Source organism: Condylura cristata, unplaced genomic scaffold (assembly GCF_000260355.1).
Source record: "Condylura cristata isolate star-nosed mole 26May11 unplaced genomic scaffold, ConCri1.0 scaffold00001, whole genome shotgun sequence".
NCBI lineage: Eukaryota > Metazoa > Chordata > Mammalia > Eulipotyphla > Talpidae > Condylura > Condylura cristata.
Genome location: NW_004567102.1, coordinates 86,145,966 through 86,158,480, shown reverse-complemented (window position 1 = coordinate 86,158,480; position 12,515 = coordinate 86,145,966). Strand labels below are relative to the sequence as shown.

Below are 12,515 nucleotides of genomic sequence, written 5' to 3'. Positions count from 1 at the left end.
GGCGGCGGCGGCGGCACTGGCCGCAGGGCCTTGGCGGCCTTCTGCAGGGGCTCCAGCTCGCGCTCCCGGTCTCCGTGGTCCGCCACCGACAGCTGGATGGCCCCCTGAGCTGGGGGCGGCAGGGACAAGGGCGGGGGGTTGGGGACGACGCGGCCCATCTCCACGCCTCCGAAGATCACCTGTCCCGGACTGGAGTAGCGGCTGGGGACGGGGTACGGGGTGCTGCTGTCACCGGCGTGCTCGGCGGACCCCACGGCCGTGGTCTGGTTGGTCAGGACGTCCAGCTGCACGTTCTGGTTGGCCAGCAGGGACTGCACCAGCCCGATGCTCTGCGTGGGGGACATTGCCTGGGCCGAGCTGTGGATGGGGGCGATGGGGATGTTCACCGTACAGGGTGGGTTGTTCTCAGGCACGCCGGAGGCACCGGTCACTGGAAGGAAAGGGGAAAGCCACCTGCTCACCAGGAGCGCCATGAAGACGGGTGGGGGCGAGCAGCGGGACTCCGCTCATGGAATCCTTTGGCGTACAGGGTGCAGTAGCCGTGGAGATGTGTTTGCTTGGGGGAAGCCGGACTGTTCAGTTTATGCAATTTCTCTGCTGTCTTGGAAGGGCCACTGGCAGGAGCCACAGGGCGGCCTGGACGTCCCCGGCGAGGGCAAGGTCAGTGCCGCCCCGTGCACACTGCACTGAGCCCCGAGGATGCCACAGCACAGCGGCCTGGCGCAGTGGCAACGGCGGCTTCGACTGCTTCACCCGAGGCCGCCAGCCTCCTTGCGCGACGCCGAGCGGGCACGCGCCCTCCCCAGGGCCTGCGTGGGCAGCGGGGTGGCACGCAGCACCTGGCATCTGGGATTTGCTTGCGAGTCTGTGAACAGACCGCGGGAAATGCAAGGAGAGCCCAGTGAGGGGCTCCCCAGCGGTCCCCACGCGGGAGGAGGTCATTCCCAGGTTCGCCTAGCGCAGCATTAGGCGAGGTCGACCTCCCGGGGGTCGCCAGCGGGCCCAGCCCACGGGTACGCTGCAGGAACCCACGGGCGAGTCCGAGTGGACGCCTCCGCCCAGGCAGGCGCCGCCCATGTCCCGGCCGGGCTGCGGGTAGCTGCGGCGCCCCAGCTCCGCCTCGGCTCGGGCCCCTCAGTGGGACCCACCTGGCGGGGGCGTGGGCCCGGCTCGGTTTGGTCCTGCACTCTCCTCTCGTTTGTGTGCCACCCTGACGGGGGTGCCCTCCCACGGGAGGGAAGCTCCCCTGTTGAGGCTCACCATTAAAGGGGAGCCCCGCCCGAGACAGGACGTTCCCTCCGCTCACCGGGAACCCGACAGGAACCCCGGCTGCAGCTGAGCTTAGCAAGAGCTACGTTAGCCGCGTTCTGCAGAGCCAGGGGGCGTGCAGGACCTTCCAGCTGGCTGGAGATTCTGAGCTAGGGGGGCCGTGCGCTGCAGGGGCCACGCCAGGCTGCACGTGCGGGCGGCTGCATATTCGGGCATTGGGGCCTGGCACAACCCCTCCTGCAGGGAGGGCGGCACCCGCGGATGAAAAGCTGGACTGGGAGGATCTGAACAGGCCGCTCAGCTTCAGAGCTCACGCTGGGGTGCGTGCCCCGCCCTGCCCCCCAGGAGGGACCCCTGGCTAGGAAACCACCTGCTCTTGTGGCAAGAGTCGCTCTAAAACTGCAGAACTATATCCAAACAGTTGGCAGACTCATCAGAAATCATTTTAATCTATTGCTCAAAACAGCTCCCCCACCCCATGGGGCACTAAGATACCACAGGTGTTTTCACTTCCTAAGCTGGGGTTTTCTGGGCACCAGGAGGGTGTTTAATGTAAAGGTTTTGTGTCCTGCAGATGGAGGAGGCTGGGGACACTGGGCTCGTGGGCACCGGGGTCACTGCGTGATGCCCGTGTCCAAGCAGGGGCCGAAAGGGTGCAAGCCGGCCCAGGGTTCTGGAGACCGGCCCGGCTTCGGACGGTCCCGCTCCGGCCGGCGCAGCCTCAGGGTGACGCAGACAGGTGCTGCGCCCTGTGTCGCCCTTTCTCCCTCCACTCCAACCGGCGGCAGGAGGCGACCTGTCTCCCGGGCCGTGCCGGCCAGCCACCCACCCGCCTCCCTGCCAGGGGCAGAGGCAGGGGTGACTGCCACAGGCCCCAACACGACCCACCAGAGGGGCATGAAAACCCGCCGGCGGCAGGTGTGAACACACCTGGCAAATCGTCTTCGTCCTCGCTGAAAACGTTGGGGTTGAAGACAGGCAGGTTAATGCAGTCCGTGGAAACCTTCCGAACCTCTGGGAGGTAGACGGTCATCTGCCGCGGCTGGAGATGCAGGAGGCTGGTTTTGTAGATTACTGGGGGGGAGAGAGCTGGGTTAGCGGAGACGCCAGCGGGGGCCATGGCGCCCAGCGTCCCGGGAGGAGGGGGCCCGCTGACCGTCTGGGTTCAAGCGCCCAGTGGAGCCGCACGCACTTCCTGCGAGAAACACCTACCTTACACCTCAGACTCTTCCAGAGCAAGTTGGGGGTACGGCAACCACGTTTATAGAACCTCACTTGCAATCAGGTCACTCTAGCGCAACCGCTGTGATGACACAGCGTCACAGGCAGGGACCCGGGGCCCGAGCAGCCTGGGCCAGGCAGGAGTGACCGCCGCTCGTCCTCGGGACGGATTCTCCTCCTGCTGGCCCTCAGCTTCCGTGGCGTGACCAGGATAGACACATACATCCACGGGGTCTCTGACGTAACTGGACTGACGGGCAGGTCTGGAGTGTGACTAGCACACGCAGGGGAGGAACACGTGGAGAAGCAATGAACGGAATTCAAGACCCACAGTGGGTTAAAACCGGGGTGAACGGGCCTCGTTCTCCGCTCCATTTAAGACTCTGCCCTGGAGAGCTGTGATGACGGTGCTGGGTTTCTCGAGACTCGCCCTGGGCCACCCTCCAGTGGCCCCACCGGCTGGTGCTGGCGTCGGGCTGACCCTGCTCGCTCGCTTCAAGTCTACTTCCCAGCTCACCTTCCTTGCCCACACAAGAGAGTAAGAGTTGGGCTGAAAAGCTCTGGATTGGTTTCACGTCACTCACAAGTGAATGCTCTAGTGAAAAAACTATGCTTTGTCATTCAGATCAACAGAGAAAAAAAATTTTACGTCTCAGGAGGGGTTCAAGTAGTAATATCAGTTTGCCTCCCGGGGAAACAGATAGGCGAGAACGTATTCCAGGTCTTTAAAATCAAGAAATGCAAAATAAATCTCAAGCACAAAAAAACTGATGGGTCACATCATCCAAACGGAAGGAAACAGATCGTCCACCGTGGGACAGACGAAACCCTCTTAAATCTGCCGAGTGTCAAGGAACATTCATCAGGGCCCGTCCGTCACCTGCCTCCAGAACCCCAGAGCGTCTCCTTGCTTGACAAAGAATGCGAAGCTGAAACACTTTTTAAAAAGGTCCGGGACTGGGACCCGACTCCCCGCAGCCGTGCCCGGCCCTCGCACCCCTTCAGGTGAACTTACTGGGGGGTCTAGTGAGCAGGCAAGAAGTACGGGCCCCACGCAAAGCCGCACCATCCGTGCTTGCTGCCACGCCTGGCCCAGCGTGCCCGTGGGCATCGCGACCCCCGCAGAGACGGCCGCGTGGCAGACGGCGGGGTTTGCCGCACCGGAGGGATTCCCAGTCATTCAACCCATCTGAGGGTCCTCTCCGTGGGGAGCGCCACTCTGATGCTAGACTTTAATTCTCCTTTCTCTTGGAACTGAGAAAGCTCAACGTGAAGAGCCCGAAGCAGTCACGAGTCTGCAGACGCGGCCGCGGCACGGGCTTATATAACACAAAGGCGTCTGAAACCATGGGCCGGTTTAGATTTTCTTCAGAAGCCATTTTGAGTAGGTCTCAGAGCACACTCCAGCTGGCGAGGCCGGGCTTCCAGAGCTGTGGGCAGTGGTAAATGGCCAGGCGACCGGCAGGGGTCCCCGAGAAGAGGGGCAAGTGAAACTATGCCTTGGGGGGTGGCAGCGGGTGGAAGGGCAATTCTAAGGTCCCCACCAGCTTCCAGATTCTTCGTGTCCCCGGCTTCTCACGGAAGCCCATCCACCTGGTACCAGAGACACTCTCTCACGATTTACCTCTAAGAACTGTACTTACAGGCAGCCAACTCGTTAGTCGGTAACACTTTTTTCTCTACTTCGTTCAGGATTTTCTTGAACCTAGCACCTAAAAGCACCGGTACCCAAATCTGCCCATAGTACAAGGCTCAGAAATCAGAAGTGACCAGACATCTATGAGAGCTTTCCTAAGATTTTGGCCACTTCCGTCATTTTGTAAGCCAGAGTTTATATTGAGATAATGAAAGCACCTTGGCGAAAACCCAATTTGTGTGACCAGGCAATTTTCGGTGAACTCTAAGTGGGCGGAGGGATATCCACGCTCGTCTCCTGAGCTCACACTCCGCTCTAGTCACTGGAAACTGAGCCCACGGATGGCCCGAGCGGGCAGCGAGGAGGGGGGTTACCTGCACCGAGGTTGGTTGGCAGGAAAGCGGCCAAGCCCACGATCTTAAATTTGGTTCCCCAGATGTTAGACGTGACCTGAGCAAGGTAGCTGTGCTGGGGGGGGAAAGACAGGAAGGAAAATCACAACCGCTTCTGTATTTTCTACAACCATGATTATTTATTGTCTAGGTCATTCTGCCAGCTTCGCCAGCATGGCCGGCGCCCACTGTGAAGAGGGGCTCACCCCCCACGCCGCTCAAGATGGGGTGAGGGCTGTTATTTTTAGCCGTGACATTTCTCCTGAAAATGTCACTGCAGGTAGCACCCTATCTGGAAACGGCCCAACTGTCTAGTTCTCTGCTCATCAATAAATATTTTGAAACTTAAAAAAGAGGCTACCACCACGCCCAGGCCACGTGGACACGCGTGACCGGCGGTGGTACGCAGACTCACCACCCGACTGGGGAGACACGGCGCCGTCTGGGAAGGCTTACTACGGAGCCCGACGGGAGGCTCTGGGATTATGGGGCTCAGCGAGGGAGGGAAGCCCCCGGCCACGCACGGGGGCCAGGAGGTGGCGCGGCGACCCCCGAGTCGCTGGCATAGCAGGGCAGGAGGGGTCAGGCCCCAGCAGGGAAGAGGGTGGCCCTCAGGGGTGCAGGGTGGGAGCGGCCATGAGGGAAAGACTGGCGGGGCCAGACTCGGGCCACCGTCAGGACCGGCTCCCGCAGACTCGGGGATCACTGAAGTGGGGGGAGGCGGCTGGTGGGGGCAGCGGGGAGAAGGGTGGGCGCGTCCCAGCCCCGGGGCCTGCGAGGGGGCTCACTGGTTCCAGGGGGGATGCCTAAGGTGGGAGGCGACCCGCGGATGTGCACGGGGTGAGGGCGTGGGGCGGGCAGGCACGACAGCCACTACCTGAGCGATGTCTTCAAAGGGAAACTCCCTCCGCGCCAGGCTGGGCGAGCCGACCGAAGGCTTGCGCATGGGCAGCCGTGGAGACCGCGACATCTCCTGGGCGGCCCGGGAGAGCTTGGGGGACTTGCGCGCCTCGATGTTGATCCTGCGAGACAAGTCCGGGAGTCAGGCCCCCCCGCAGGCCGGGCGCAGGCCGCCCCGCGCCTCGGGGTGCAGGCACACGGAGGTCACCGCCTCGGGGTCAGGCCCCGGAGGCCGCTCTGCTTTGTGGACGCCGGGGAAGGGGCACAGATCGGGCGGGAGCCTCAGGCGGGGCTACCTTGGGAGTTTGGGCGACTTGCTGGCTCGGGAGATCTTGGGGGACTTCTTGGCGGCCCAGTCGTCACTCAGCTCGATGTCACTGGAGTCGGAGCAGTCACAGCTGTCGATCACAGCAGAGACCAAGCTGTTCCCGTAGATCTCATCTGCGGGGACCAACCGGCACGTTTAGGGGCACGAGAGTCGGGCCCGAGCCGTGCCGCCGAGCCGCGGGCGGCGTCTGCCGCTGAGGCGGGCGCCCGGCACAGCCCTACCCCACCCTCCCACGCTCCGACATTTCCTGGGCAAAGCGGGCAGCTACTTCCCTACCCAGGGGCGAGGTGTCTCAGTGGCCCCGGGAAGGGGCCCGTGGTCCACCGTGCGTCCCCGCGCCAACGTGGCCGAGCGGCCGTGGGGGACCTCCGGCGCCGGCCGCCTCTGGCCAGGGCAGCCTGGGACCTGGGCCTCACCGCTGGCTCACCCGGTGCGCTGGTGCTGGGCAGCCCTTGCCCGCCACTCTGTCCTGCTGGCCAGGGCCTATTTCCCTCGGGGCAAGGGCCTTGCCAGGCCATCAGAGAGCGGGCCATTCCGCGGCAGTGAAGTACCACAGCGTGAGTGATTTTACCCCTGCACAGGGCCGTTTACGTTTTAAAGGATGAGTCTGTTGGTCCACACCAATCTCTGAGCTTCAGATGACAGGGAGGCGACCCCTGTGCTCGTCCCCGAGGCTGCAGGAGAGCAGGCCGGGCAGGCAGCAGCTCCCCGCCGGCACCCGGCAGGGCCGACCTCCTCCTCGCCTTCCCGCGCGGCTCGCCGAAGCGCCCCCGGCTGAGGGGGTGACGCTGCCGGGGGCCGGTTCGAGCCGATGGTGGGGCGCGGGAGTGCACACGCCACGGGGAGAGCTTCGTGCTGTTTATAAAGCTCAGGCGTCACCGGCCGGAGGAAGCCGGGCAGGACCCAGGCCCGCGGGACCCGGAGACTCCGCACGCACGATGACAGAGCGACTGACGGACGCCCGGTTGCCTCGGCAACGGCAGGCCCGGGCGCCGGGATGCAGCACCCCACCCAGCTCTGCAGCACCCCACCCAGCTCTGCAGCACCCCACCCAGCTCTGCAGCACCCCACCCAGCCGTTGGACGCTCACACGACGCCACACACAGAGGCTGCCGGTGCGGGCCTGGGGCTGCTCCCTGGCGGCCAGAGCCCCGGGGGCCCTGCGCACCCCACCACCACACCCCGAGCCAGCCCGTCCGCGCCGAGGGCCCACCTGCTTTGCTGTCTGTCCGGGGGTCCATGATGACGAACTCGGGGCGCAGCTTGCTGACGCGCCGCCCCTTGAGGATGGGCACCAGCCCGCCCAGGTACTCCAGGTAGAGCGTGTAGCAGGGGCCGCCCACCTCCGGGTCGTCCTCGGTGCGCTTCATGGTGCAGTGCAGGCGCTCGTTGCCGGCCGAGGGGTAGCTGACGAAGTCTCGCATGTTGTTGGGGTCCGGAATCGGGGGCTGAGGAGGGCCACGGAGGGAGGGTGTGTGGGTGCGGACGGGAGGGGGCGCGGGCGCTCCTGGCCGGGAGCCGCCGCCCGGGTCCACCCTCCCCTCAGCCGGCGAGCCGCAGAGGCGGGCCGGGGGGACCGTCACCTTGATGGTGGGGATGAAGGCGGCGGAGAGGTAGGAGCAGAGGCGCGGTGGCAGGGTCAGCTTGCTGGCGTCCTTGTCCTCGCGCAGGGCGCAGGCGATGGCCTGCTGGCACAGCAGCTGCAGGCTGGACACCCGGTGCTCCACGCGCACCACGTACAGGGCCGGTCCCGAGGCCATGAGCAGCCGGGAGTCCCGGTGGCCCCAGCAGATGGAGATGATGGGGCGCTGCGGGGGAGGGGCAGGCTGAGGCTTTCGCTCGGTGTCGGCGGGGACTGGCCGTGCGCGCCCGGCTCAAGCAGAGAACGCCGGCTTCAAACGCGCAACGGAGGCGCTAGGGGCTCGCGAAACTCAACGTGCTCGACGCAGTGCAAGGCCAGAGGCCACTGGAGCCCTCTGCAAAGGCCGACATGCTGTATCTCCTCTTCCTTGGCGCCACGAATCCTAACTTAGCTCTGCAAACACTTGGCTGGGCAGTCACAAGCAGTGGGGGTACAGGGCCGTGCCCCCTGCTGCAACTCTGGCTCTTGGGACCCCAACTAACGGGGGCGGGGAGTTGACAGGGGGTGCTGGAGAGGGACAGACGGGAGGACTCAGCCTTCTGTCTGCATAGGAAGCATTTCAGACTCGCGTCTACCCAGATTTGGGGGCGTGAGCCACGTGGCCTGGACTTTTGCCACAGCCATGCCGGCGCCTCCTTTCTTGGGGCGGCTGAGGGAGGTAGGTGACGGTGTCAAGGTGCTTCTGGGACACTGCACAGGCGCAACCCACAGACATGAGGTCACCGTCACCCTGGGGTGGGGGGCGGAGAAAGCGAGGGGAGAGGTGGGGACGCGGCCTCCAAGGAGACCCCTCTGGGGCCCGAGTCCGCGGTGCCTCGCCAGGTGGCTGCGACCCAGCCCCACGTGTCTGAAAGCACCCGTCCCGAGCGGTGCCCCGCAGAGAGGTCAGCCGGGCCACGGGCAGGCGGCGGCCCGGCAGGGAGAAGCGGGGTGTGGCCCTTCGGAGCCGGACAGAGGGGCTCGAGCTTAACGGGGCCCTGAGGGGCCTCAAAGACGGACCGGGGCCCTAGATCTTTTATACGCATGACAGGAACAGAATCCTTGCAGCGGTGACAAACCTCAAGATTAAAGGGGCGCGAAGACACTCGCGTCCAACAGCCTCCAGGCAGGGCCAGCGGATCCTGGTTCAACTTCACAACAGGCCGCAAAGCAAAGGGCGTCGCCCTCACCCCACGCCAGGGCACCACGCTGAGGGGGGAGCCCCACGGGGCCTCAAGCCGCAGGGCCTAGCCGCTGCCGGAGGAGGGTGGCGAGACAGGAGACGAGGCGCCGGCCCTGCAGGCAGGCTTGGGCCCAGCACACAGCTCAGGGGTCACAAGGCCGGAGCCCGGCGCTGGCCCCTGGGGGCCCTGGGCGGTGCTCACAGCCCTGCACTCCAGACACGCCTCCCTCCCATCGCCGCCCGGCAGCGAGGGCACTGCGGAGGGCGAGTCGTGGCCGTCCATCCCCTGGGGCCTCACGCCGCTCCCGCAGGCCCACCTCAGTGGACGCTGATGCACAGCTCGGGAGCGCCGCATGCAAAGTCAAGGGTGCGCTCAGCGTGTGCGTCTGTATCTCTGTCCGAAGGGACTTAAACCCCTCACAGCGACGTTCAAACTGGACGCACGTCCTGCCGGCCGCCTCCTCCGGTCCTAACAAGCCCCCACCGCCCCCAAGCGCACTCTACCCGCCGGAGCACGCCGCCCCGACAGTCCCTTTGGAACAGGCCGGGCGCTGTGTGGCCACCAGCCTGCAGCGTGGGCACGGGGATGGCCACGGTCCGCATCAGCCGGAGCGGCAGGAGCCAGCTCGGAATTTAGACACCACATCTGTGTTCTAAGGACACAGCACGTCTCTGTGTGTAAGCAGACATCCCAGGCAAGACTTCTCATTTACCAAAGACCAAAAGCAGGAAAGCACACCCCCACAGCACCCCGATAACAGGCAGCCCTGGCGGGCGGAGTCCGGCTAAAGGATTCTCAGGAGCACAGACCTCGCTGGCCACAAACTCTGCCTCCTCTTACAAATTAAGTTATTTACTTACATTTATGCATACGGAAACTGGGGTGTAGGTCAGAAGTGCGGGGAATGGGGGTGAAACACACTGCTGAGGGGAGCAGCGGGGAGACAGGAGCGGTCTGCAGGGCCGTGTGGGTCACTCCCTGGCCGGGGATCGAATTCAGGTCCAGTGGCTGGGGGTAGCCTGAGAGTGTGAGAAGTAACCCCACACCACCGGGGTGCCCCTAAACACCACCTCTTGAATGAGTTTCTGTTCACACACCTAACCTCTTCCTTTTCCTGTCTTAGGTTATTCCTCACTATCTCACATCAACTACTGAACCTTAATGAAAAAAGGTGACCCTCTAATGCAAAAAAAAAAAGTCGTAAAAGAAAAAGACCCACAAGAACCCCCAAGTCCGGCCCAAACTGCTGAGCCCTGCAGACAGGCGAGAGGCCCTCAGAGCGCACACCCAGACGGGCAGGCGAGATGAACGGCGGGACTCAACGTGCAAGAAGAAAACAAATCACAGCCTTTACACGCAGTGTGTCTGCTCATGAGCGCTCAGCCACAGGCCCAACCGTTGGGAATGAATCAGGGCATCCACTCTGGGCACAGCTGGTTTCAGCTCGCGCCGGGCAGCGGCTTTATACGCGATAGCCGACAACCCAATTAACTGGGAGATGAATTATCCAATCAACTGCACTTAGTTCTCTTTATAAACAGCCCAATAAATCGCCCAACTTCCTCCCTGCTATAAAAACGTCCCTGCCTCCGGTGCCCTGAACGCACAGCGCAGACCAGCCCCGAGAGTTATGTCGCTGCTGCACGCTGATGTTGTATCTGATTTCTAATGCTACCATCACTTAACTTCATATTACTGAGGCAGTTTTTTAAATAGGTGAAGCAGACCCCAAAGTGAAAAAGAGATTCCAAGATTTATTAAAATGCTGCGCCGCCGTGGGACAATTTCTTTTGCCAAAGGAAGACAGCCGAGCCTCCCTCTCACCCCTGCACCCCAACAACTGAGGCTCAGGCATGGGTCAGTTTCAGGCGAGAACTTCTGTGATGGCTCAGACCTTCGCATCTGGGCCTCCCTGGTGCTGCGAGGTTAAAGCGCAGCACTGCGAAGCTGTCCAGCCACGGGGGCCTGAACTGGACCCTGGCCAGGGAGTGACCCCAGAGCCCAGCAGACCCTCCTGCCTTCCCGCTGCGCCCCTCAGCTGTGGACTTCAGTAGATCCGCCTGTCCCGCTCCCCACCCTGTCTCTGGGGAGCCCGCTCATCCCACCTCTGGCCTGCACCCAGCTCTTGTCTGCTGTATGAATCTCTAAAACCGGGCTCTGCACCTCTGCTTCACTCAGGCCAGGTGAGGGCCAGGACCATGAAGGAGACGTGGTCTGTGTCGTCAGGAAGGCAAAGCAGAGCCGCCCCGCGTGGCCGGGGCGCGGGGAGGACAGGAGGACTGCCCTCCCCGGGGTGGACTCCCGAGCGGCTGGCTCGCCACTAAGGACGACGGGCCTCCCTGCCGAGGCGGCTGTCGGGGGAGTGAAGCTGCTCAGGCTTTTGCCCCCTGGCCTCTGCGGCCATCACCTGCGGCCTCGCACCAGGAGGTGCTGGGGAGTGCGCCGTGCCTGATGGTGGACACTGGGTGGGCGTGTGTGAGTGGGCGCAGCTGGGGCTGGGGGCCGAGCACGTAAGGGCCGCGTCTCGGGGGATGGAGGCGGGGTGTGGTATGGCAGAGACCGGCTAGCAGGGCAGAAGCACAGACGCCAGAGAGCCCAGATTCACTGGGGCCGGGAGGCCCACTGCCGCCACGCGTCTGGTGGCCACACAGCTCGCAGCCTGGAGAACTCACTGAAAGCCTGGAAGAGCCACCGAGGCCCCCGGGCGCTCCTTTATCCTCTGCCGGGACCTCAGAACCTGCTCCAAGCCCTGGGGGCTGCCGTGGCGGGCAAGCCGGCCCCAGAGAGGCCGCTGCGCACGTGGGGCACCGGCGGCGGCACGTGGGGGGCTTCAGCGCTCTGAGCACAAACCTGGCAAGCACAGGAGCCGCACTGAGGCAGAACTGAGGACTCCCGCCGCCACCTGTCTGGGTGGGCCAGGTCAGGAAGTCAGCGAGAGCGGCCGGCCGGGAAGGGGGCCGGGCCCGCCACGCGCCACGGCCGAGAGCTCAGGACGTCTGTGCCACCCGCCGCCCACCCGCCGCCCCACTGGACCAGGGGCACCTGGCGGTGGGACGAGGCCACGCGAGGCACGGCCCAGGCGGCCAGACGCTGCAGCCTCTGCTCAGCCGCTCCACACACCTGTCCGCTCGAGGCGCGGCCCTCGGCTCTGCCCCGGGCCGCCTCGTCGCTCACATCCACGTCACCGCCTCGCTGGACAGCAGGGCACGGCCCCTCTGCGGGCGGGACAGGCCGCAGGCGCTCACTCCGCCTTCACGGCGTCCTGCTCCCTGGGCCTTCCCGCGCGCCATGCAGGACCGGCCGGCCGAGACACCTGCCGGCCGACATGCGTGGACAAATGAGCGGACAGCGTGCCTCACTGTCCCCGAGACCACGCGGCCGCAGCGCGTGCCACTCAACAGCAAGAGAAAAGCAGCTAGAAAACAAGGCAGGGTCTGGCGTGGGCATCGTCCCACTGAGGACACACAGGCGGCCGGGGAGCCCGCGAGTCCCAGGGAGACCAGACCAAGCCGCGAGCCTCCGCCCCGCCCCGCGAGGAGGGCGTCTGCCAAAACCCAGAGCCAGCCAGCTGGGCGCCCGTGGAGTGGCTGGGCGGGGTGTGCACTGCGCGGGATGGGGGCGGGCGGCCGCAGAGACCCCGGGTGGAGCGCGCCCCGGGTGTTTACCCAGAAGCCTGCAAGCAGGGCTCCGGGGAACCGAGCACAGCAGCACGGGGGCTGGGGGGAGCCACGGGGGTGTGCCCACGGTGGGGGGGGGCGTGAGCGGGCGCGGCAGGCACACGGACGGCACAGCACCCTGCCACAGGGCAGGAAGCTCTGGCACAGGCCACAGGCGGGTGCGTCCTGAGGGCCAGGTGCTGGCGAGATCCGCCACACGATAGCACCTGCTGAGAGCCCAAAGGAGGCAGGGGCGAGGCCTCGGGGGAGCAGCGGGGTGGGGGGCAGGCTGGGAGGAGGCGAGGCGG

General features: G+C 64.7%; 1 protein-coding gene across 1 annotated transcript in view; it reads right to left on the bottom strand.

The window, feature by feature from the left end:
• Window positions 1-12,515, bottom strand: part of TULP4 (tubby like protein 4) — a 73,005-nt gene that overhangs the window by 7,255 nt on the left and 53,235 nt on the right. Inside the window, exons 7-13 of the mRNA XM_012735156.1 lie at window positions 7,330-7,554; window positions 6,960-7,194; window positions 5,715-5,859; window positions 5,396-5,540; window positions 4,501-4,594; window positions 2,200-2,343; window positions 18-430 (exon numbers count right to left, since the gene is read on the bottom strand). Coding sequence (XP_012590610.1) covers window positions 18-430; window positions 2,200-2,343; window positions 4,501-4,594; window positions 5,396-5,540; window positions 5,715-5,859; window positions 6,960-7,194; window positions 7,330-7,554 — 1,401 coding nt within the window. The remainder of the gene's footprint in view (window positions 1-17; window positions 431-2,199; window positions 2,344-4,500; window positions 4,595-5,395; window positions 5,541-5,714; window positions 5,860-6,959; window positions 7,195-7,329; window positions 7,555-12,515) is intronic.